General features: G+C 46.3%; 2 protein-coding genes across 5 annotated transcripts; one reads left to right on the top strand and one right to left on the bottom strand.

The window, feature by feature from the left end:
• Positions 1–6,754: 6,754 nt before the first annotated feature.
• Positions 6,755–12,337, top strand: si:ch211-203k16.3 (microfibril-associated glycoprotein 4). 3 transcript variants are annotated; one of them, XM_057016232.1, is made up of 9 exons: positions 8,485–8,770; positions 9,198–9,490; positions 9,618–9,833; positions 10,588–10,707; positions 10,795–10,909; positions 10,979–11,116; positions 11,212–11,428; positions 11,502–11,697; positions 11,771–12,337. In XM_057016232.1, exons 2-9 carry the CDS (start codon positions 9,335–9,337, stop codon positions 11,915–11,917), a joined length of 1,305 nt encoding a protein of 434 aa, XP_056872212.1. In that variant the 5' UTR covers positions 8,485–8,770; positions 9,198–9,334; the 3' UTR covers positions 11,918–12,337. The 3 variants fall into 3 exon arrangements, with proteins under 3 accessions (XP_056872211.1, XP_056872210.1, XP_056872212.1); XM_057016231.1 differs by having other exon boundaries at positions 6,755–8,770; positions 9,307–9,490; positions 10,795–11,116; XM_057016230.1 differs by having other exon boundaries at positions 8,032–8,770; positions 10,795–11,116.
• A 920-nt stretch (positions 12,338–13,257) lies between these two features.
• On the bottom strand, positions 13,258–23,878 carry snx9b (sorting nexin 9b). Of its 2 annotated transcripts, XM_057016226.1 has the most exons (19): positions 23,514–23,878; positions 22,094–22,180; positions 21,175–21,249; positions 20,539–20,661; positions 19,907–19,984; positions 18,948–19,110; positions 17,413–17,551; positions 16,844–16,928; positions 16,619–16,744; positions 16,397–16,514; positions 16,183–16,313; positions 15,984–16,087; positions 15,803–15,906; positions 15,657–15,734; positions 15,504–15,580; positions 14,952–15,041; positions 14,690–14,804; positions 14,507–14,598; positions 13,258–14,406 (listed from the first exon to the last, which is right to left on the bottom strand). In XM_057016226.1, exons 1-19 carry the CDS (start codon positions 23,523–23,525, stop codon positions 14,359–14,361), a joined length of 1,845 nt encoding a protein of 614 aa, XP_056872206.1. In that variant the 5' UTR covers positions 23,526–23,878; the 3' UTR covers positions 13,258–14,358. The 2 variants fall into 2 exon arrangements, with proteins under 2 accessions (XP_056872206.1, XP_056872208.1); XM_057016228.1 differs by lacking the exon at positions 19,907–19,984 and having other exon boundaries at positions 23,514–23,875.
• Between the last annotated feature and the right edge of the window lie 499 nt (positions 23,879–24,377).

The raw sequence follows: 24,377 nt of genomic DNA, 5'->3' as shown, positions 1-24,377 counted from the left end.
TTTAGGATGAACTCAATTACCAGGTACTCTGACTTTGTGGACAGAGGATGAAAATCCATAAACTCCCTCATTGTCTTCCTCTCTGCCCTTTCCCAGCTTTTTTCTGACCACTTTCACAGCTTTGATGAGATTTTCAGTTAAACCAACACAACAGATCCTGATCAATTCCAGTGCCTCAGTTTCTCCCCCAAGTCCGTCCTAAAACACATAAAACACTCTCAGACAACTATTGTTCCCCCCACGGTTCCTCAGAGGGTAAATGCTAAAGGCTGGTGTGTCCGCTGGTGTTAGTGTGGGCGAAGGCAGAGACAATAACTCAAATATCTATCACATTAAAGCACCACACCCACCCAGATGCTTTATATACAACACTGGAGAGTCTGGTTTCCATCCGCAGCACCCGTTGGCGGATGTGTTAAATGGGAATGGTAAGTGCAGTTAGCATCTTTTAGCTTGTTAGTATATAATTGGCAGCAGGAACACAATCACAGTGGGTGCACCTCCTTTCTTTATTAAATCGCGCCCTTATTTCCGCCCCTCGTGTCATTTCCAGGCTTCTCAGCCCAGAGATGAGGTAAAGAAGAGGGAGATTAAGGAAATAAGGTTTAAAAGAAATGAGATCGGAGATTTTTGCAATCCATTTATGTATATTAGAAAGAAAACAGCTTAACATAAGTTCGTCCTCCCGTTAGAAATCGTTATGAACTCCTGCTTCAGCATCTCTTAGGCTAATTTGCTGACGTGTTCCAGTGAACACGAGCGCACCTGACGGGGGACGTTTGGCTTTTGTCGTGCGACAGTAACATCATTATGGGTGACATTGACGCATTAATGGATGCAATTACAATAGTAATCTCTGCTAACACCAGAAACAAGGGGAGACACCAGTGTAAAAATCTATTTTCAGCCTCATGTCTGACCTGTCAGGTGACTCCAAAGTGGTTTCAGACAGAAATGTGTCTTACTAGAATTTGTGTAGTGTAGCTCAGAAAGGGATTTACTGTTCAAGGTGACCACTTCCACTTATGTGGGGGGTCTTTTTCTTCCCAAAGTCAGTTTATCAGCAGTATTTCAAGCTGCTGAGTCGCGTTTTCAGGAGTGGATGTTGGAGTATTTACGTCACCCGTCATGTTTGAATGCATCGCCGCTTCTCTAATGTGACCACATCCATCTTTAGGGACACGAGTTTGTCCTGATCTCGGATTTCTGGTCTTGCTTTTTGAAGGCTGGAGAAGTTTTCTACATTAAACTGTCTGACGGTGCTGCGGGTCTAATAAATAAGTTACATTCAGCTCACTTTATTGTCATCCCCAAACTAAAAGATATTGTTGGGGAAGAAACTTTAGGTGGGCGGTGATGAGAAAAACAACGCTAACAATCTATTCTATTGCAAGAAAAGAGAAAGAGATTATAATTATTATTGGACTTGCAACATTGGAAGTCCAATTACATCTTTAAAACCATGTTAAATGATGTCAAACTGTGTTTTTTTTGTTAAAAAAAAGAATTGATTCCTTCTTGGGAATAATGTGGCAACGTTTAAAGTGTTATGATTTTTAGGCATTTGCTTTGTTTTGTGATTGGGGCACCGGTGTCTGATGCCATGCCGCTTCATTTAAAATGTTGTTTTGCTTAACTTGTCATGATCTGAAAAGATGCCGAGCAAAGCTGTTCAAAAATCTGGTTTTACTGTATAATTTCTGAATTTGGTATTCACGGCGCGGCTGAGGGCGGCTTTGGAAGATAATTGACTATCAAAGAAAATGAATGAGTTAAGCCGTTCAGGTCAACAGCGTTCAATTTCCCTCAGTTATTAAAGTGGTCGCCGTCTCTTCTTGACAATGGAATCTGCATTACATCCATCGCCGAAACAGATAACTTCATCATTTCAGCAACGTCTGTTTTCCTTTGCAGGCCACTTCTCTCCCACACTGAGAACTGTTGCATAACTGATAGAAATAAACTGAAGAGTTTGTTGACGGGGCTTAAGACTCACACGTAGTGTTTCAGCATTTCACTGCATTCACACCAAAGGGCTGCATCTATAAGCTGGGTTTCAAGCTCTAACGTTCTCACTAGATGCGGTATTGACCGCACTTTGGGATCCAGCGCCTTCGCTCAAGGACTCTTCATCCTGCAGGCCGCAGGGATGGACCTGATGACCATGTGACCACTGGCAAGACACCTCCACTGCGTGTCCGTGTGTGTCAGCAGGTCACGGCATCTGTATTGGGCAGATTTATAAGCAAACACTCGCTGCTGTCTGTCATTTCCTTTCAAACACTCTCACTCAAAACAGAGGTGGTTTCAGTGAAGCAGCTAATGAAATCTAGCTAATTAAATCTCTGTCAACTGTTGTTAAAAAGACATGGCGAGACTGAAAGCTGTACACAGCAAAAAAAAAAAAAACAGCCCTGAAACTTATCGGTACAGTATTTTACCAGGTTACATAAGGCTGCAGAATTCTGCAGGAAATGTCACAAGTAAATGCTGGAAAATAGTTCTAATAATGCCTTAATAATCAGACTATATTTAGCTGTTGCATTCATGGTGATGAGGGACAATTTCCTCCTTTTTCTACCAGTGATTGTTGCTCTATTGTTGCTTCGCAGCCTGTCACCAAGAAATCAGGGCACATTAGCATGGGGGCTGTTTTTGTTGAAGGGCACATGTGCACGGCGACCGTGACAAGTGTGGCAATTAAAATGAACCGATGAACACAAGACACCTTTCTCCAACAGTTTGTGTCCTGACAGAACCTTGATTTATGATTTAAGCTGTCTGGAAAATAAATAATTGTACAACATTCTCTTGATTTTTGCAGCTAGCAGCAGTCATTCACACGCGCACACGCACACACACGCACACACACACACACACACACACACACACACACACACACACACACACACACACTTGTGGGGGGTCATTTTTGTTCTGAGTGTCTCAGTCCGGCCACTGTCTTCCCACTGAGTGACACATTGCGGTCGGAGACGATGACAGACCGATCGATGCACATCTAAGAGGCAAACATGGGAAATCCATACGAGGGGACCGTGCTCTCGTAGCTCACTTCCACCGTGCCCTCCCCCTTTGCAGACACCAGATCACCAAACCACAATTAAAAGAAAGAGCCCACAGGAGCCTCCTTCGCTCTGACCTTCCTTCAGTACCCGTCTCCCCCCGGAGCACCCATCTCACAGAGGTACTGAAGCTCATCAGCTGCCACTCGGACAGATCCTGCTGTCTTAGATCAAAGAAAACAACAAAAAAACTGCTGAAAGCCTCGGAAATCAGTCCAAGCCAAAGAGAGGCTGAGTATACGACATCTGCATTGCCTTTTTTTCCTTCAAACGCACCCCCCCCCCCCCCGTGCTCCACAGACGTGGGAGTGAGATCACAGGATGTCATGTAGGTCACAGGAGACACCCCTCACACACACTTCGCTGCCATTTGTGTGGGACCTAAAAACAAGAATCATGTTGAAATTGAGAGGCTTCGACTGGATCCATCCATTTTCCAAAGTGCACAACATGATCTCCTTATCATGACTGAACTCTCCATTTAGGAGCACTTTGCCCCCGGCTGCACAGCTCCTGGGGTCTTCGGGGCACTCCCACCCCTCTGAGTGGCAGGTCGTGGAGCAGATAAGGTGGATGAGCTCAGATTGGGAGGGACTGGTTTGGGGTGTCGGTTCAGGGGGCCTCTAGAGAATGTCTTTTGGTTGCAGGAGGAGGATCTGCTGATCCTGACCTGCAGGAGCGGAGGAAAAGGGGCTGGGACTGGGACTCACTTAGGGAGGCCGATGGGTAAATGGTTTATTTACTGCGCAAAGGAAGCCAGGATGGCTGCCAAAGCAGACTCCATGTCAGACTGTCCCAGGACATGTGACCACGTCATCATACTTATTAAACATGCTGAACTCAGCGTTTAAAATATGAATGGGGCTTTTAAAGAAGGGGAATGTTTGAGGCCATTTTGCGGCTCGGAGAAAAAGCTGACTCAGCCTTATTGATTAACTCAAGGAGCAGTAATTAGGAGTATGTGGCTTTGCGGTCTTAATCTACTGAGTAAAGACATCAGGCTGCCGTCAGGAACCACATCCATCAGTGTAAAGCTGTCTGGCTCGGCCGCATCACCTCCATAGTAACCAGCTTTCACAGCTACACCTCCTTTGCGCCTGTTGTTTTTTCCGGACCGAGCGGCGAGGTCAGACGGTTCGCTCCCACACACTCTGCACGCAGCTCTGGAAACCCAAGTGCTGCCGGCTTCCAACGCGAGTACAGCGGCAACCAGATAGCCACGGCAACAACAGAGCAACCCTCAGACACGCTTTGCTTCTCCGTGCCTCCAGATGTGCAATATCAGCGCGTTCGCTCTGTTAATTTGGAGGCGAATACGGAGGAAGGAGGAGCTGATCTGGAGTCAGTGGAAGCAGACTGTTGACTGGCCAAGGACGCAGAGAGAAGGATTCTATTTTCCACCCACCATCATCGGTCTAGTCCGCCCATTACTGCCCCTGAACAGACCGTAGCAACTGCCTCCGTACTGCTGTTCTCTTAGGGGACTTCATGTGAGATATGGGTGTGTGTGTGTGTGTGTGTGTGTGTGTGTGTGTGTGTGGTGTGTGTGTGTGTGTGTGTGTGTGTGTGTGTGTGTGAGGATGTTCACCCTCTTCTTATCACATAAACTAGGACCTCATCATCTACCTGGTGAATCTTGCACCATTACAGCATTTTTAACAACAATAATCCAGTGGAACCTGCTGGGCTGTGGCGATCCGATTGGTTTGTGTGTAACTCCCCTGAATTCAGAACCTTCATACCAGCAGAAATTAATCACACACCATCCAGGTGTGTGACATACTTTACAAAAAAAGAGAACTATGCAATATGAATGAAAAGATACAATGTAGTCGGCACCTCCACCTGGCTAGAGCTGCACACATGTACTGAACTGAAGTGGACACTCGAGTCCAGGTGGTGAACACAAGACCTAATTCTCCCCTTTTTCAGGATTATAAAGGTGGTTTGATTTTTATGTGGCCACAGTCACAATCAGCCACAAGAGCCAAGGTTCTGAGCCCAGCTGGGGGAGCCTGCTGCCACTCCAGGCTTCCCCTCCGTCATCTCATCTGGTTACAGGCAATGATAACGTCACTCATTAGCATCCGATTTGTCACACAAATGGGACCATTTGCTCAGTTGTCAGATTAATAATGCCAGAAAATGTACACCACTGTGCAGCACTTTGCACGGCTTCACGTGACTCCACGAGGCTGCAAACCATTAACTTAAATAGTGTATAGCAGCCAGCTCCCACAGCAGCTGTGCTGGGCTTTCCTGGGTATTTGTGTATTTATTTTTTATGTTTACTTTGAACTGCAAAGTAAAATGCTACAGAAGAACCAAACTGCTGTTTCTACTGGATGCTAAAAGTGCAAACGCACATAAATGTAAGTCTGACCTCATTAACATTTGATATATGGAAAATAAAATGCAGATGCTGGCGTCTTTGAATGTTGAACACACCAGCGTGCCTGATGTGGGCTGTAAAAGGCCGGAGTGGGAGGATGAAGTTATGGTTCATGTACAGCTCGAAGGATTATGGAAATGCCTCGGTAGCTGTCAGTCATGGGAGGAGAGCCTGGTTAGCGCATCGTCTGGAGTCTGCACAAAACATCCATTTCGGGGCTCTAGGTTCGCCATTTAATCATTTCTTTAACCTTCTTGTGGGCATGAGTGAGTATCCTTTCTCTTCAGTACATCGTTGCCATGGTTACACGGCCATTTCATACAAAATGTGATTTACATTGGTGTGTTGAGCCTGGGTGGCTTAGGATACATGGTGGTCAAATGTTGGTGTGTGTGAGTGTGTGTTGATTTGACAAACATCAGCAGACTGATGGAAAATTGCAGCGTTTTACATCAGTGACAGGTCGAGAGCAGCATCCCAGTCGTTCTGCCTGTCATTTGATGCCGTGAGGTCACTGTGACCAGTATTATTCATGACAGGTAACAATGACTTCACCCGTCTTTGGCCAACAGGTCGATGAGTATTTTTGTGTATTTTGGGGTTTTTATTCATCTTTAAGTGATGGCTGGAGGGCGTCCGTGCACGGAAGGAACATGAAGTGTGGACAACAGGGGTCTTATCTAATCAGCAGCTCTCATCTGTACAATGGTTGGGGCAGTTAAAAATAACCCCCAATCTTCTGAGAATCAGAATCAGAGAAGCGGTCCAGGAGTCCGGGCTTTTTTTTAGATGCCCCATGAGCTTGTCTTGACGAGTTTAAACCACACGTTGTTTTGTGGAGGGAAAGAAAGAGCGAAAACCAGAAAACCCTGCGGTTGCATGTGGACCATTTTTCACCCTGAGGAAAGAGAGAAACAGATGCCTGATCAACAACCCTCCGACGAGAGAGTTTGGCGCGCCACTAATTAGAGGTAATGAGTTAGACGTGTTGTGATGCTGAGAAATAGTGTGGAACAAAACGCCGCGTTTATGGTAACTGCTTCCTACTGTTACTGCTGAGCCTACGAAGCCATCTCAATAACCCTCGCCGGTGATTCCTGCTGCTCCGGCCTTAGAGTTACTCACCTCCGCTCACGTCGAGGGTGTCCCCGAGGTGTGTTCAGGTAATAAGGCCAGCGGAGCTCACAAGACTGCAGTGATGAATAGAGCAGATTAAGGCTAGTGACACTTCAGATTTATTATAGTCAGACCTTGAACTGTATGTATGTGTGTGTGTGTGTGTGTGTGTGTGTACAGTGCAGCCAGAGAGTTGCATGCTGATTGATAGTGATTAATGGATGGATTGCAGCGATGCAGGCCTCCAGACCCCCGGCGGCCCCCCCTGCATCACGCGGCCTGTGATCTGCTGGGCTGCAGGTCTCATTGGACAGGGAAAGGTGAAACGGGGGGAGCTGACACCTCTTCGAGGGAGTTAAGGGGAGGCGAAGCCGCGCTGGCGTCTGGTTCAATGAAGTGTTTTTCTCTCGCTGAGCTGTAACTACGTCGTAGGCCGTTACGTAAACAAACGCTTATTTATGTCTGGATGGAAGCCGCCCGCCAGACTTGTGATTTATGTCCTGTTTGAATTATTCACGTGCACAAACATAAAATGTATCGATCATCGTGCAACAGCACCGGGCAGTACCTCCTATAGGCATTTATAATTAGTGGTTGCACACTAAATCATTGAGTTTAACATAGATATCATCCTCTGTTAAGCACTGCACATACCCAAACAGGGGCATTCACTCACCCCCAGGGGTAAAAATGAAGTTAGAGTGGGGGAAATACAGAATTAAGCAGAAAAGTACGCAGTCCAGGAAGAACGTTTTTAGCTAAGCATGTGATCTGTGGTGCTGCATTACATCATGCTTTATTTCTTTGTGAATTTAAAAGTCTCCTCTGTGACTGTACGATGCACCTGCACTATAATTGCCTGTATTAAACATTTGTGTGACTTTTTTTTTTAAAAAAGGAACTTATAGTAGCTGCATATTTAATCTGCTCTAATGGCTGTTTGCACCGCAGATACACGTGGTTGCTGTAACAAGAGGTTCCTGTTACTCGGAGCAACAGCGGCGGATAAATCAATTCAAACTCTGTTTTGTTGCCCCGTAACATCTATAAATTGTCCTTCCACACGTGCGTCATGTTCCCAGTACCTCCTGTCCTGAGCTCCCGTCCTCGCAGATCAACACGGCAGGAGGAGCAACGCTCAGCCACGATTAATGATGATTTTAAATATAATTACAAGTTCACACTGACAAATGGCTGCGATGTGCTGCTGCAGTGGAGATACGCCTTCTGCCTTTGCTCTGAGGATTAAACTTCAAGGAAATTACGTGTTTATAGTAAAACGAGTAGAAACTCACTCATTTAAAATCGAATTGAAAGACCTAAACTAAGCTTCATCCAACCTGAGTTACAGGCCAGGAAAACATGAAAATAAATTCCACATATTTCATGAAGAAGCCAAACATGATGAAATAAAGCGACTGTCAGGGCGGCAGACGTTCAGCAGCAACACGTCTATGACACTCCCCACTCAGAGTGAGTCTCTGTTGATTTAGAAGAACTACAACTCAAACATGCAGCTGTTTTTAGTCAAAGATGGAGGCCCATCAAGTTGTTATGTGGTGCCACCATGTGGCCCCAACCACCTGTCGGCTCTCCGACGGAGCGGACGCCACCTTGTCAATTAAAAATGGATCTCCCTGCAGATGCAGCTGGTCTCCTCAGGGCCCTTTAAAGACAAACTACAGCAGAAGACTAATAGGATGAGCGCCCTTGTCCTCCCACTCACATCAATGTTGATTCTGAGCAGAATTATGATGCCTCGTGCTTATTTACTCCGTATCTCTGCGGGGAAGTGGTGACACTTCATTTGATCTGCCCGCTAATGTCTCCAGTTGCAGTCTTCTTTATCTCTTTTTCAGCTTTTACTCCTGTTCAGAATCAGAGAATTTAGATTCTTCCCAACATCCAATGAAAATAATATAATTTATCGTATTTCTTGACCCACTTATTTTATGACGGTGTGCTTCTGTGGCGCCCTCCACCCCTCAGCCCTTTGAATCCTCTTAAAGGTAGATTATGGGACTAAGATGTCTACACCTTGAGGCAGAGAGAGAGAGAGAGCTGGAGAGAGGGGGAGGATAATTCACACGGAGCGAGAGGGAAAGTGGAGAGGAACATGCAGAGAACCTGTCAGCCTGAAATGGGCCAGGTGTGGGGCAGAACCTGCGCCACGGTCGGGGTGAGTATGCCATCTTTTCCTGAGGGGTGCCAGAAATGTTTACATGAGTAAAAACCTTTCTGCCAGATCAGGTAGAGGTAAAACTGACAGGGCAGCTGTTAGTGTGTGTGTGTGTGTGTGTGTGTGTGTGTGTGTGTGTGTGTGTGTGTGTGTGTGTGTGTGTGTGTGTGTTTCTGTACGTGCTACATACTGAGTACCAAAATACTCATCAAAGTGAGGACATTTCTGGGAAGTGAGGCCACTTCGTCTGGTCCTCACAACTTCAAAGGACTGTTTAAGGATTAAGACGAGCCTTTAAGGGTTAGGGGCACGGGGGTGTATTATGTCTATTAAAGTCCCCATAAAAATAGTACAAGGATACAAGCATAGGTGTGTGTGTGCATTTTAATGTAAGCAGTGGATAAAGAGAGTCATTCTTCTGTGACAGACATCTTAATAAATGTCACCACTGAGGCACGGCACAACAATTTTCTCTTTCGATGATGATGATGATGATGGTGATGATGAAGCACCCCGCCCCCGCTCACTGTGACAAGGCAGGAGCAGACTAACGGGCTGAGAGCCATGTCCATCCTATCCTTAACCAACCCGGCTGGCTGGACAGGGTGCTCTGCTCTCTTCATCCTCATCGTGTTGCTGCCAGAGGCTGCGTCAGATGCCCCAAATGCCACCTCTCTGGCCTATGGCGGGGGGTCGCAGTGTGGGGAGTACACCAACCAGGTAATACCCACAGAATGCGGTCCTCAGATCCATCCCCTACATGCACACATTCAGGGGGCTCACGCTGATGCACTGCTCCCGTGGTAGCAGCAGGGTCAGAAACATGACATCTTCCCCATCTCTCCAGGTGATGGATAATGGGATGTGCCGCCTGGTGGCCACGCTGCCTCAGCTGGACGAGCAGAAATGTCCAGACATGTTCCGCTGCACGGAGGAAGTTTCCTACTGGCTGCACGAAAATGAGGAGAGCAAACAGCAGATCGCGGCACTGAAGGAGACCATCTCAGAGCTGCAGGAGGAGCTGAGGAACCACCGGCACCGCATCAAGGTCCTGGAGCTGCAGGTGAATATTGACTTAGCAGGCCTGGGGTCAGCTTCCAGCAGCAATCCCTTCAGCTGCTTTTGAGGGCTTGTCTCATAAAGCCGGACCGCTGAGTGACAGCAAGATTTCTGCAGGCGTTCTCCTCGTGACTGGGTTCTTCTAGTAGGCATTAAATAATGAAGCTCGGCTCTGTTGATGTTGCTTTACTGGCAGTGACACCTGGCACTAGACACAGCAGTTCAAACATAAGCATGTGCTGGGATATAAAACATTGTTTAAGGAACACATGGCAGTAACGGTGTCTCTGTCTGCTCTGTAATATTGTGCCTGGTCATCAAATTGGCTTCTGCACAGCATGTCCTTGACCTCAGTCACTAACAGGATTAGCCTTCTACTCTCCCACGTGTTGTCGCATGTGTCCCAAGCAGTGAGCATATTATGTACAAACCAAAAGTTCTTAAATATCAAACATGACACACTGGTACAGTAAACTGGTGTTGATGGTGCCTTCATGCGCCCTGAGCTGATGTACTGGAGTTCTGTTGTGTGTGTAATTACGTTACATACCAGTAGGGGGAGCTGTACGCGGGTTTTGGGGTGGTAAACAAAACAGTTCGATGACATTTCAAAGGATTTCATTATTGTATGATTTTTTTTTAAAGCTCAACAAGATGTTTTAAACAACATTCATTTCAAAAGAAGTTTCAGATATATAAATAATTAAGAATTATCATTTAACAACTCAGTAAATTGTGATTTTGGTCATTATTGTCAGCATGAAGAGACAAACCATATAAACGTGTCACTGGAGCATCGTTTTCATGAGCTGGAGGTCCAGCACACTGATGCCACCACCCTGCTGCACCTACAGGGCACTCTGATCATAGACCTCCAGGTATGCACGCCATCATACGCTTCGCATTCGTTTTTTCCTCACATGTGAGTTAAAAGCCACTAACTGTGCTGGGGTGGATTTATAAAGAATCAACTCCATAATCTGACGCTCCTGGTGGATCAAGTGCAGAGAAACCACGGGTGCCTCGTCAACATCGGCCACCCCAACACCCTGATGAACACCCAGGAAGCCCTGCACTCAGGTACGCCCTTTTCCACAGAGGTGAATGTCTGCAGGACGATGGCACTCAGTCCCAGCTGTGTTCCCTCAGATGTTCCGCACGTGAGGAGCTGCCCCATAGACTGTGCTTCCATCTATTACAATGGAGTCAGAAGATCGGGCCTCTACACCATCGTCCCATCACTGGCCGCCATGCCTCTGGAGGTCTACTGTGATATGGACACGGATGGTGAGCCTGCACAACAAGAGTAGCTTGGCCAGGCTGTGCTCTACCCTCCATATTGGACAGTTCTCTGATAGCATGAGGCCACTTTTGCATCTCAGGTGGCGGCTGGACTGTGATCCAGCGGCGTGTTGACGGGTCAGTGAGCTTTGACCGCAACTGGAGGGACTACCGGGATGGTTTCGGTGACCTGCACTCAGAGTTCTGGTTGGGCAACGAACACATCCACGAGCTGAGCGCCCAGGGGGAGTACAGCCTCCGGATCCACCTGGAGGACTGGAGCAACAAGCACAAACATGCCCTCTACCAGAGGTTCAGGTGGGTGCAGACGCTGCCGATAGCTGCTTCTGTTGGCCTGCTGTGACAACGGCTCGTGATTGTGTGTTTGTAGTGTGGAGGATGAGGAGCACCAGTACCGCCTGCACGTGTCAGGCTTCAGCGGGACGGTTCAGGACTCTTTCAGCTGGTACCACGACGAGCAGAGCTTCAGCACCCCCGATAGCGGGAACATCTGCGCTGAAATCTCCCACAGCGGTTGGTGGTACAACCAGTGCTTCTACGCCAACCTCAACGGCTTTTACTACAGGGTAAATGTCCACAAACAGCACCGTCAGTCATATTTGTTCCATCGCGGGTCCTAACTTCGCTCATCTCTTGCAGGGAGGCCGTTACACCCTAAAAACCCGAGGGTCACTGGGCCCCGATGGGATTGTTTGGTACTCCTGGAAAGACTCGGACTATTACTCGTTGCGGAAAGTCAGCATGATGATCCGGCCTCGCAACTTTCGAGCCCATATGTCACCCTGAACCGGGCATGATGGGATTAGCTGACGTTTAATGAGTGATGGTACAACAGGAAGCCGTGGCGGATGAACCTGGAGAGGACTCTGGAATCATCACCGGCAAATGCAACCTAGAACAGAATTCCACATTGTCACGAGAAAGGAGTGTGCATGTGTGCGATGGACTGGCGACCTGTCTGTAAACAGGAATAAGTAGTGGAAAAAAGAAAATTGCAAAAAATGTCAATTTATAGAGGCTAATGATTAATGACTAATTATGAGGCAACATAAATATGTACACTTGATTATTCCCAACAAAGGGTATGTACCACTGTAGTACATAACACAAACTGATAATTTAATTAGGTAATTAGTTGAAAATACGTATCTTTTACTTGATCATAATGATCAGTGTATTGATAAACAGTTCCTGATTTGAAAAGCACTTGAATGCACTTGATTTGTTATATTTCATAATTTTAGAATGTTTTTTAAAAAAAAACGTTTTGGTCATGGCTAAATCGATAATAATTGCAGCGGTGTAAATTCTCAAAGTTGGTTTTATTACATTGATTTAGTTAGAAATAAAAGCATAGACCTGCCCTGCAGGAAGCGCTTTGGAGGATTAGCGTGTTTTGTCGCCATCTAGCGGTCATTGAAAAAGTCATACAACGCTCAACGAAACGTGCACAAATATGGAGAAGTAAAGACCACAGGTACATTTTAAACTATATAGAACTGTTCACTCTTTTAGGATTGTGTTTTTTTCTTTGTGTAAAGGTTAATTTTTTTTTTTAAAGGGAATTTGTAGGCTTTTGATTTTATCAGAAATAACTGAAAAATTAAATATCTAAAATGATTTGGTACAGTTAAACCTATAGAGATAAAGCAGTTTCATATAAATACGGCGGTTTTAGCTGTGTATGAGCAGTGAAGGGAAAACTGGGACAGATAAGAATAATCTGAATGGGCGCGCACATGTCGTTTATCAGTAGCTTCCAGTAGACATGGTGGATTTGTTCCAATACAGTAGGAGCATTTTTTTTTTAAACGGCTGCAGGTTTCTATTCAGTTAATACGTGTTTTTGCGTAAGGGCAGGCTTCCACGAACACGAAGGCCCCATTAGGGGCTTCGCTCAGGAGTCCAGCTGCACCTGAACGGAGCTGGAGCTGGACGAGGGCTGAAGAGGCCCTTTCACTCTCCCCCACAAACGCGCTCTTTGACCCGTCGCACAGGCTGCCGATTCATTCTCACCCCCCGTGTGTGTCCACGCAAGAATCCACCAGTGCAAATAAAGGCTCCGACTGTGCCAGAGAGTACTGGGCACGTTGTGCGTGACGCAGGAGACACAGTGACCAAACGGGCCCGGTACAAATCATTGTTTAATAAATCAAACAGAATTTCTGCTTCTCTTTTAGGTACATTATATTGGAAATACTTCTATACATATAAAAGTATGCCGGTGAAGAGAAGCACCCGACAGCTCCGACAGAATATATATTTTCCATATGCATCAAATAAGAAAACAAAGTGGTGAGGATTAGTCTGATTGAAAACTGTGCATTGCAAAGTAAAACTGCATAAATGAAAAAACCCTGGCTTTGCCTCCAACTCATCTCCTTTTGCTTATGATAAACATTGCTGTTGCACCTTCATATTAACCTCCATTGTAAAAAAAAAAAAAACCCCAACAAAACAAGCAAACTGGAAGAGAGCAGACCACCAATGCTCAAAAGGAGAAGCCCTACAGAAGAATTCCAATCCTCTCTCTCCTCCTCCAAATGTAAACTGCAGTGTCACAGCGTGCTGGCTCGGGGTTGGGTGGGGCGCCAACTTAGGCAAGCGACTGTTCCACACAGCGAGAGTGGACACGAGTGAGGCAGGAAGGAGGTGGAGCTTCCTGTTAGCCTTACAGGAAATGCAGCAGGACAGTGCCAGCTGAGGACACACTCTCTGCCGACTCCCAAGCTGCACTGCAGATGTTAGTGGTGCTAGCATGACAACTAAAGCACGCCGTCGGCCGAGGGAGACACCGAGTACGGCTCTGCTTCTGACGCCAGCGCGTTCAGAAACTGACAGACGGGAGGGCGGCTTTGGTTTGAGTGTCAGTACGTGAGGTGGAGCCGACACCGATAAACCTACTATATTTTAACAGAAATGGCAGATGAAACGCACGGGGAGTGATACTGACGTATTAAGAGCTGCAACCCTTGGACAGAGGACCGGGTGTGTGTCAATAATGCTTCGTGTTGTGCCACCATTGCTGGTCTCTACATCAAACGCTGCCGGGCCGGGCTGACGAGCCCAGACTCGTTGGCACGAGCAGCAAAGACGGAGATGAGGTCCGATAAACAGGAGAAGTGAAATTTAAATGAAATGGAGGCAGAAGAATGCGGCATGAGCGAGATGGGAGCTGGAGCTGGATTCTCTCTTCTTCTGTAGTGGGAGAGGAGACGCAGGTGTCCTCACAACGTCACAAACTGACGGTGCGCGTTCCTCAGCTTCTCAGCAATCTGTCGACAAAGAAGAAAGGCGAATATGACGCGAGCGATCGGGATGGCGGGCGCCAAAACGCCAGAGACGCTCGAGAGGGTCGATCACAAATATCTTTACCGTCTCGTAAAACTTGACTTGCTCTTCCAGGTACTGCTGCATGACCCTGTTGTAGTCATAGATACGGTTGTTATGGAAGTGGTTCATCTCAGCTGTGGTAGACGGAGAGAAGGGAGGGACCACGTGAACTGAGATATCAGGTTCCAGCAAAGTCCACGGCTCACGTGTTTGAGCGCGCGCTACCTTGTAATGAATAAGACATGGTGCTGACTCGCTTGGCCATGGTGACTTTGTCTTGAGAGGTAATTTTACCGGCGGCCACCAGCTTGTCGCCCTCTTTCACTTTGTCAATGGCCGCCTGTGAAAATTCAGAAAGTTTTAAACAAGTAAAGGAGCTTTTACTGTCACATATTACCAGACTAAGACTTATATTTGTGTCCCTTAAATTGGAAAAATATTGAAATCTGATTTCTATCAACTTTCGTGGAACTATTTCCTGAGGCACCTTATGAACGCCGATGGTGTCTGGGAAGCATCCGAGAAGAGCCTTGTACTCATTGTTGGTCTCCATGAGGAAGTGAAGGTCTTTCTTTGGCTACAGTGAAGAAAAATACACAGGAACACAAAAAAATGAACCTAAAAGAGGAACAGAGTGAGACTCAAACAGGAAATGGCAACCTGATCTGAACATTACATGGAAGAATACACGGAAACGAGACTTCACAGGAGCCATTCCTCCTAGATTTATTTAGATATAAACTTAACCAAAGTGCAAAATAGCTCCCATCTGTAGCATCACAGCTGACAACGGTTCCACAGGGGGAAAAAAAGGCAGCAGTTTGATTTATCGGAGCTGCACAGAACCATCTAAAAGGTCACAGGCAAAGGCCCCCTCAGCTCCAGATACAGCACCAACGGGACGGAGGGTTAAAGGGTTGTTTTAGGGGAAGGATGTAAAAGAACGGCCACGCGCAGGAAAAGTGCAAAAACACGAGGACGCGTTTGTTTTTGCCACATAAAAAGACCTTTAAGGAAACCCAGAAACGCCTCCACCTACCTGCTCTGCCACCAGCTGAGCGATCTCCTCGTACGTCTGGCCGGCCGCGGTCATGGCATCGGTCAAGGTGGACTCACCTGAAGTGGTGGAGACCTTTAGTTAATGGAGGCTTCTGGACCCGCTGCCAGGCTAAAGCTGGCGTGCTCGCCCTACCTTGGTATCCACTGCTGGTGAACACGGTAGACAGGTTCTGGAAGGCTTTTCCGATTCTCTGGTACTCTTTTGGTAAAGCTGGAGAGAAGCAGGAATGAGGCCGTGGCTGGTGAACACTCGTGAGCGCCTGTGCTGTGTGAACTTACGGCCTGTGCATCTTTTCCAGTGCTCATGGCCCACGGTGAGGATCTCTTTCACCCCGTCGTCCATGGCTTTGGTAAACCTGCTGAACTGCTCGCATTTCTGCTCCCTGTCACACCACAAACGGTAAATGGTGGATCCAACGTCCCATGTGAGAGGACCTGAGCTCGGTTTGCTTCAACTCACACTTCGTGGACGCCCAGGTCGGGAGCTTCAGTCTCTATCGTGGAGAAGATCATGACTCCCACCGTCTCATCCTTCTCTGCTTTTCTCTTTCCCGTCTTCCAGTCCTGTCCGGATCAACGGGAATGATATAGTTACTACTCAATGATTCACCGAGGAGTGTGATCGTTATAAAAAGGGGAAATGGAGGAGGAAGACGGACCTTCTCATCCTTGTACGTGAGAAACGTCTGGAATACTTCACTGTTGGAGACGACTGGATGCCTGCACATCCTGGTCATCCAGGCCTGCAGTCGCTCCATACGCATCTTTATGAACTCTTCCTCAAATCTTCCTGGAACAGAACAGAACGCAGAAGTGTTTTTTTTTTTTTAAATCCCCTCAGGTTTGTAATTTCACGCCGAGTCAGCTGCTTACCCGTCACTTGTTTGTCTGGTAAAGAGGGGATTGGAATGGCCGAACCAAACTTGTCCAGTAATCTCTCGTACAGCCAGTCAAAGTGCTTGTATCTGTGATTGACTGGTCGGTTTGTGTTCTGCAAATCCAGAACCAGGGAATTACCAACAGACACGGTGGTTTCCTTCCAGAATAGCAAATGTGGGGGCGCAGTTTCACTTCCAGGAGCAGCTGGATACTCACGCTGGGTGTAATCTGGTACTCAATGTAACTCTTGAGACCGTACATCTTGGAGCCTTTCTTGGGATCTGCCACCATGCAGTCCAGCTGAGTTTCCGGGTAGAGCCAAACTGGACCGACTTCGCCGATCTGAGCGTTAAATACGAAGTTTAATTAACTGTTGCTGTGTGTTCTAACAAACAGGAGTTCTCTGTACTTAAATCAGGGGGGACAAGCTTGTTGACCTACATAAATCGGCACCCGTTCTTTGCCCTTAGTGAACTGTTTGCATAAGAGGTAGAGCTCTGGACCTGACTTGGAGAACCCCGGAAACCTGCGTGCAGAGAAAAGAGAAGTAGCATTTCAGGAACATGTTGGGGTTTTTTTTAGGTTTAAAACGTGAGCATCAGCGAGTGTTTTGGGCTCCACCTGGCCAGGAGCAACTGGTAAGCTCTCAGTTATTTTATAATGTATGCCCTACACCTCTGGGACTGAAGGAGAGCGTTGGTGACACAGCAAAAGGTGCTGGAACAGGTCAAACGCAGGAACAAAGACAGGATGTGAACAACACAGGATCAAACCGAGAAGAAACGGCTGTGAAAATGTCAAGAGGAAGGAAACACATCTAGTACATTTACTTTAGCTCGAGGAGACTCAGCTCCCTTCACAGATTGAAACCACAAACAACTTTCGCTGCTCATCACTTTAAGAGCCTTGAAAAGGTGTAAAAGTAGCTTAATTAAAATAAATAAATAAATAAAACCAACAACAAATCCCCATATTTGGAGTCAGAAAAGTTGGAAGAACAGTGTTCTTACTTGTTTAGCGAGATTTTCATGGAGGGGGCGTGAGCGCCCGCCCTCTGGACGGCCCCGCCGTCTCCAGACTCGGACTCGCCGTAGCCGCCGGTGGACTTGGCGTCATCCCACTCGTCATCCCACTCATCGTAATCAGCTCCTGAGGACGGACACAGGCGTGGCCACGGTTTATCACCTCAGAAACGGACGGCATCTGCACTCTCTCTCACAACAAGTCCGCAGATCTCAAGAACATTCCTCCGGTGCATCCGATTAGACCTTCCATTAGATCAGGAAGCAACGGTTCCAGGTTATCATGATGCAACCGCCACACACATGCGCTGGATAAGATTTGTTTCCCATCCAACAAGACTAAGCATTATTTACATGATTTTCAGTCAAGCAGACAGAATTTGTGCATCTGTGCACACAGCAAACTAGTCAGAAAATCCGTGGATTGCTGCTGCATCACACAGCCCGGAATAATTGTGTGTCAGGACACGATAATCTAATAAATGAGATTAACAATGACCTGAGAAACAGTCACCGAGACAACAAAACAGCTGTGTGCATGATGCAGAGCTCTGTTGCGGCACCTCCATAGGTGTTAAATACGTTAAATCTGATTGCTGGAAGTGTAAAAAGGTGAAACTAAAAGTAACAGCAACATTTCTACCCTCCTACCTGCTTGAGCTGCGTTCACTCTGAATGTGAAATAACCCGTATTAAATGTAATAATGCCCAGCGTCTGGATAGCACCGTGAGGAATTTTGGTGCTAATTAACTGGTTAATGGAACTGCATGAGTGTTAAAATGAATACAAACCGATAACACACATGCATCTAAAACTGCCAGGAACTACAAGGACAATTTTAGTACCGGCAGACAAAAGCGAGACGACAAATACTGATACCTGCGTAATCAATAAGATAAGGATATGGGTAGATGTCTTTGGGGACAGAAAGAGAGAGGAGATGGAAATAAATCGGCACATCTACTCAACGGTTCCACTTCCTTCAAAAACAAACTGAAGAGCAGCTGAAAAAGCAGGTCTGGCGAATTCAAAAACAGCTCTGGTGAATTTGTGTGAGGCAGAATTTTCCAGCCTGGCAGCAGTTCTGGATTATGACTTCACCGTCCCGTCCACATGGTGAAGCATCTGCGCAGCCCTGGAACTGTCTGAAAGTCCCATCGCAGATGCTCCAGCATCCCACCGAGGTGGAATTCTCCTTTGGCCCTTTCAGGTAAACAGCTCAGGGGGAAACAGATCTGACGCATGCCAAGACAAAGCGACGTTTATCAGGTTGCAGAGGATGACACAGCACCGCCTCATTAAACAAGTGCTGTTTGTTCGTGAATGACTGTGCTCTGGCTTCTCTTTATCTCAGCCTGAAGGTTTCAGAGCTGTGGTTTTATCATGAGAACCCACAGAGAAGGAGCCAGACAGAGGTTTTTGTGACACCAGAGAGAGCAGAATAAGCTTTTTGAAACCACTCAAATGATCCAACAGCTCAGCAGTGGAGACAAACTCAAATTTACCATCACGACTCACATACCTGGACCCTGGTAGGCCTGCGGGTGGCCCTGGGATACAGAGCCCCAGGGGTCTCCAGCACCCGTCCCTGTCTGGGTGCCCTCTGGATTGGACGCCCAGTTGTTGTTGGAGCCCCCGGAGGGGTCAGAGTTCCACGCAGACCAGGGATCGTTACCGTTGCTAGTCTGGGAGGGACGAGGGAGAAGATCAGTGACAGCAGAAGAGAGGGAAAACAGACTCCATTCTAGTTTAACGACAAGAGAAAATCAAAGTACCGAAAACATGCAGACAGACACACACACACACACACACACACGATACAGACCGCAGATCTAACGGCAAATTACCCAGAGTGGTTTTGGATATGCCGAGTCCACAAATGCACAAGAGAAAATGCTGCACATACATGCATGTAAATACACACATGCCTGCTGGTGTGAGTGGCCACTCATGCACACGCAAAACCATTCACAAATGCTGCTGGAGGCCGATCTTATGGAACGCCCCATCTGACCCGGTTCAGGGGTGGAAAGAAGGTAAAACTCCACTCCTGTCGGACTCGTTTGAAGCTCTCCAGAGGAACCAGAAGTATCACAACAGCAGTGAGCAACCAAATACCTTTTTTCAGCATTATGCAATGGCATCGGAAAGTTAATTATTAAATTCAGATCATCGTTTACGGGAAATGTCGGTGTTCCGGTCTGATGATTCTATGTGAAGAGTCAAAATCACCCACTAATCTTTCGGTTCACATCGTGCTGATTGACATTAAAGATCAGGAGTGTGGGGGCTGATTGTTGCCATTTGAATGTGCACGGTGATGTCAGGTGCAGTGAGTGGGTGACATGCTGTGGGGGAGCGAGGGAGATTTGCCACCGCAGACAAATGAGAAAGGAGGGGGCGGGGCAGATAACGGCTCACGGTGGAGAGCCGGGGTCTGATGACACCGGCGTCACCCACCACACCCCCGCCGGCGGTTACCTCATCTGGGGACGAAAGGTAGGGGGAGACGGGGGTGTCAGGGGTGTCCGGTTGGGGAATAAAGACCTCAGTATCCACCTTGAAGGGGGGGAAGAAGGTGACATCATCACAAAGTGCCAGCAGTGAAGGCCAACATTTGGCGAGGGGATGGGTTAAAGTGATCCCGGATACACGTAGTCGTGTGTGTCTGAGGGTGCACGAGTGAAATAAAGAAGAGGGGGGTGGGGGGGGCGGTGATGCATGTTCCGATGTGACACATGCACTTCATTCATCCAACAGTGCACAGCTGTTCCTCTCTGCTAACGTCTCTCGTGCCTCGTGCGCCTCATTTACTGGCACTCGTCTCTTCAGTAATGAATTAAACGAGCTTGACACAAAGATCTTTGGCAACAGCAGGTCTCACTTCTGCATCTGCACTTCAAACCTCACTAAAACTAAACCCTCAACTTCTGCTTTTAGCTCGCTACGCTACACCATCAAAACAATTACCACAAATCAGGAAGATGGCAGATTTATTTTAAATTAAGCTAACAAATGATTCCATACTTCTTCATATGCGCCAGACAGAAAATGTCCCCTGTGTAAACAAGATTCTGCGAACGAAGGTCAGCAAAGGTCAAAGGTCACATTACCTGGTTTTGTGGCACTGCTGATGGGGGAGCATATGCATCAAAGATGGACAGGTCCTGAGAGGCAATATTTGCTGCACCCGGAGTCGGTGCTGTGAACCCTGCTGCTGTGAACGGCTTACCGACCTACAGTTCAGAATCAGAACCAGGGGGAAACAAAACTTTGCCTTAAAATATGAAGATAAACGCTGAGTGATGGCAAAATGAAACATCTGAACTACAGCGAGTCCTCATCAGGAGCTGGAAGCTTAAAATAAAAGGCCTAACACACACGTGTCTGTGAGCTTGTTTACTGAATCAGGCGGAGAAAGAACCCGGTTCTCTTTTCTAAACACAGAAGGTTGTTTAGAGCCGAGCTAAACTGTGTTAGGGATTCCGCAGACTTTGAATCAAACTCTCTGTGCCTCTTTCCAAGAGTCTTTAGGGTGAATCATATTCTGAAAAAAAACAAGTCAAAGACAAAAGTCCTAATCAGCAAAACCGGTGGAAGAGGAACATCCTGTTGTGATTTCAGCATCCAGTACGTGAGAGTACCACAGTGCTCAACTCAGGCCTCTCAGCAAATGGAGACATTAAGGGAATTAAATGCTGTGGGAAGTCAGAGGTAACCGTCTGTGTACAGTTACAGGTCTTTCTTACCTCAACGTAGTCCTCTGGAACTAATCCAACATCCCCTCTGGAGTTCTGCGCTTCAATCCAGCCACCTCCAACATTCTGTAAGAACAAACCGCAGTGGGACTGAGCAGGCGGCTGGCAGAGGACAGCAGAATGGACAGATGAAGCTATTCAGCGTTCAGGTTTTTGATTGACTCAACCGCAGCCAACAAGGTGAACAACGATTCACCACTTTGAACTTGGTTTAAATATTTGTGGAGGAAACCAGAGCAGATGAAAACACCTCAGAAGCCCTGACATCTACTGTAAATTCAACATCAACAGTTTATTTTGTGAATAAAAACATTCTGTTTTCCAGAAGAACACCAGCCCCTCATTGGATTAAGACAGAACTAGATTAGGAAAGTATGTAGGTCAGCAAACAGTGAGTGACCTTTGAGCCACTGGCGACTGACTGCAATGACATCATGTTTGCAAACTTCCGCCCTTTCTATCTCTCCGTGTCCTTGTGTCGTTTAGAGAGAATCTTGGATCATGTGGGTTTTTTAAAAATAAAAACACGTTTTTAATGACTAAGTGCGTTTATTTAAGTATGCATATCCTCTGTAAACCCAGAGAAGTAAAAGAGAATGTAAATTAGCCTATGTTGACATCTCTAGGCTGTAACAAAACAGGACGTAGCATCAGAAGAGCTGCCAAAGCATCTCGGCTCAGCTAGACTTTGAGAAATGGAAGCTTATCACCAGGAAATGTGTTCTACTCTTCAGTTTTTGGCCTAAAAACAGGAAGAAAATATCAGAACAGACAGACGGAGGAAGGTTGCACCATGGCAACTCCAGTATCTCCATCCAGGAGGCTGTGGCAACATGTTGTCCATCAATGGCTCATGTCAGCAGCCCCTTGTGAGTTCAAGGTTTGGATGAGTTCCGGGATAAACACTCACCTGATTGGTAATAGTGACCGTCTCGCCTTCTTTCACCGTTAACTCATTGTTCCCAGGCTCAGCAGAGAAGTCATATAACACTTGTGCCTTTGCAAAGACAAGTGACAAGAACAAACAAATGATTAATAAAATCAGAGAAATTATACTGATTTGACCTCTATTTCAAACACAGGTGCAACTGCAGAAACAGTGGTGTCATTAGTGTTGTGACGTTGGCGGAGGGAAAATAGAGCAGAGATAAACAGGCAGAACTAGTTCTTCTAGCTAAATTATGCTGACTTGTAATGAAGGACAAGCATAAACCAAAAACAAACTGAGGCTGTTTTGATGACCCCCGTCTTTTTCTATTTTGTAACTTTGACTTTATGGTGTTTTTACTTCCATAATTCTCTCTTTCCTTCTAATGTGAAACGTAGAAACAATCACAAGTTAACCAGACAATTCCACAGAAACTGAGTGTCTCTGTGGCTCATCAGCCCTAATTAATGCCTAATACCCCTCCATCACCTCTGGTATGAATGTGAGTGTGCACATGCGTGTGCGTGTGTGTTCATTTTGCTTGGTGTGCTTTGCAAAAGTGTTTTGTTGTCAATATCTTAGTTGGTGACTGTGGGTGAAGTTAATATCATTGATGTAGAAGTCAGTGGCAAATCAATGCAACATGTTGCCTTGCATAAAAACCCCTCTGATCTTTGAAAAATGGGGGTCTGTTAATGTATAACAGATGAATTGAGTGTGTGCTGAATGTGGTTAAACCCATTTATGTTTAGGTTTACCAACAACCTCAATCTGTGTGTGTTTGTGTGTTTTAACCATGCGCTAATATTAGTACAAAGCATTACCATACTTAAACAGCTAAAAGTGCTAACTGCTAAGGTCAATTCTGCACCTCAGCGAAGTGCTTCCCAAAACAATCCATCCAGAAGGCTTCTTCAGTTTCAGAACTGAAGAAGCCTTCTGGATAGAAGGCGAAACGTCTTCAAGAGAAGAAACCCAGTCCAGTTGACAGAGAAAACTACCTTGGATACAATGACCTGGATGACTGAGAATTTACACAGACTTCCCAAAACAATAACTACATTTCCCATAATGCCACTGAAGCCCAAACGACCCACACTGGAGAGGTAGTAAAATGTCACAAGACACGAATGAGAAACATTTTCCATGTAAAAAAAAATAAACTTCACATTTAACAACTACAAATGTCCACTACTTCTTCAGTATACATAACTAAACCCGAGTATATAAAAATATTGTAGACGCTCGTCATGTAGTTTATCGAGTGAAGAGCTCATTTGAAGACCAGTAAACTTCGTCTCCAGCGTTCGTTATTCTCCAAACAGCTGTCGTCAGGAGGATCCTGTCAAAGTAATACACGCAAACTAGCATAAAATAAACCTGAAACGAGGATCGATCTTACCTTTACTGCCATTGTCAAAGCTTTGATTAATCATTCCAAACACGGGCCCTGCGGTTTTCTGGGTCTCTCCTCCTCAGCTGGACATTTCCCCCCGCTGCTTCTCAGCTAAAAGCGAAGGAAACACGGCAAATCCTCCCGCTGCTTTCTCCCGCGAGTCACTCACGTTTAAAACACTTGGCTGCATAAAACGTATAAAACTCGAATGCTGGGGTAAAAAGACGACGGTTCGGGACGCGCACTATTCCCAGAGACACTCCAAGTTTGAACGGCACACGGAGCTGCTGACAGCGCGGAGGGAGTGACCTGCACGGCGGGGAGAACCGGAAAGGTGGTGTCGGTCGGGAGGGCCGAGCGAGGCCTTCGAATAAAGCCCAACTCTAAATATTAGTCACGAAATGACTCAGACATAGGCAGCCACTAAACCGAAACAGTCGTGAGCGAATAATCAAAACAATTTCAAATCATATTCAAATTTTAATGGTAATGGTAGTTTTGTTGTTTCGGAAAAGAGTAGCGTGTTAATATTTTGTCATGGCACACACAAGGAAAATAATGTGTTTACATCAAAGATGCAAAATCGTATTTTAAAAAAAGAAAAATACCCGTTCATTAAAAGAAAAAAAGACCGGATGCCGCTTTGGCGCGTCGAGGGCGACATCTGCAGGCAACCGAGTGCTATTACACCAGTGCTGAGGTCTTTTGGAGCTGAGAATGAAAACAAAACTCTGTTTCTGCACATATGATCATCAAAATACTGTACATAGGCCGAAATAGAACACAGCCACGAAAAAATCCTATTAAAAATGGTTTCAAATAGCAAAAATACCATGAAACGTAAGACGTACACAGACACTGTAATAAATG

Source organism: Takifugu flavidus, chromosome 19, assembly GCF_003711565.1.
Source record: "Takifugu flavidus isolate HTHZ2018 chromosome 19, ASM371156v2, whole genome shotgun sequence".
NCBI classification, from domain to species: domain Eukaryota; kingdom Metazoa; phylum Chordata; class Actinopteri; order Tetraodontiformes; family Tetraodontidae; genus Takifugu; species Takifugu flavidus.
Note: the sequence above shows the minus strand (reverse complement) of the source record. Positions and strands in the feature narration are given on the sequence as shown.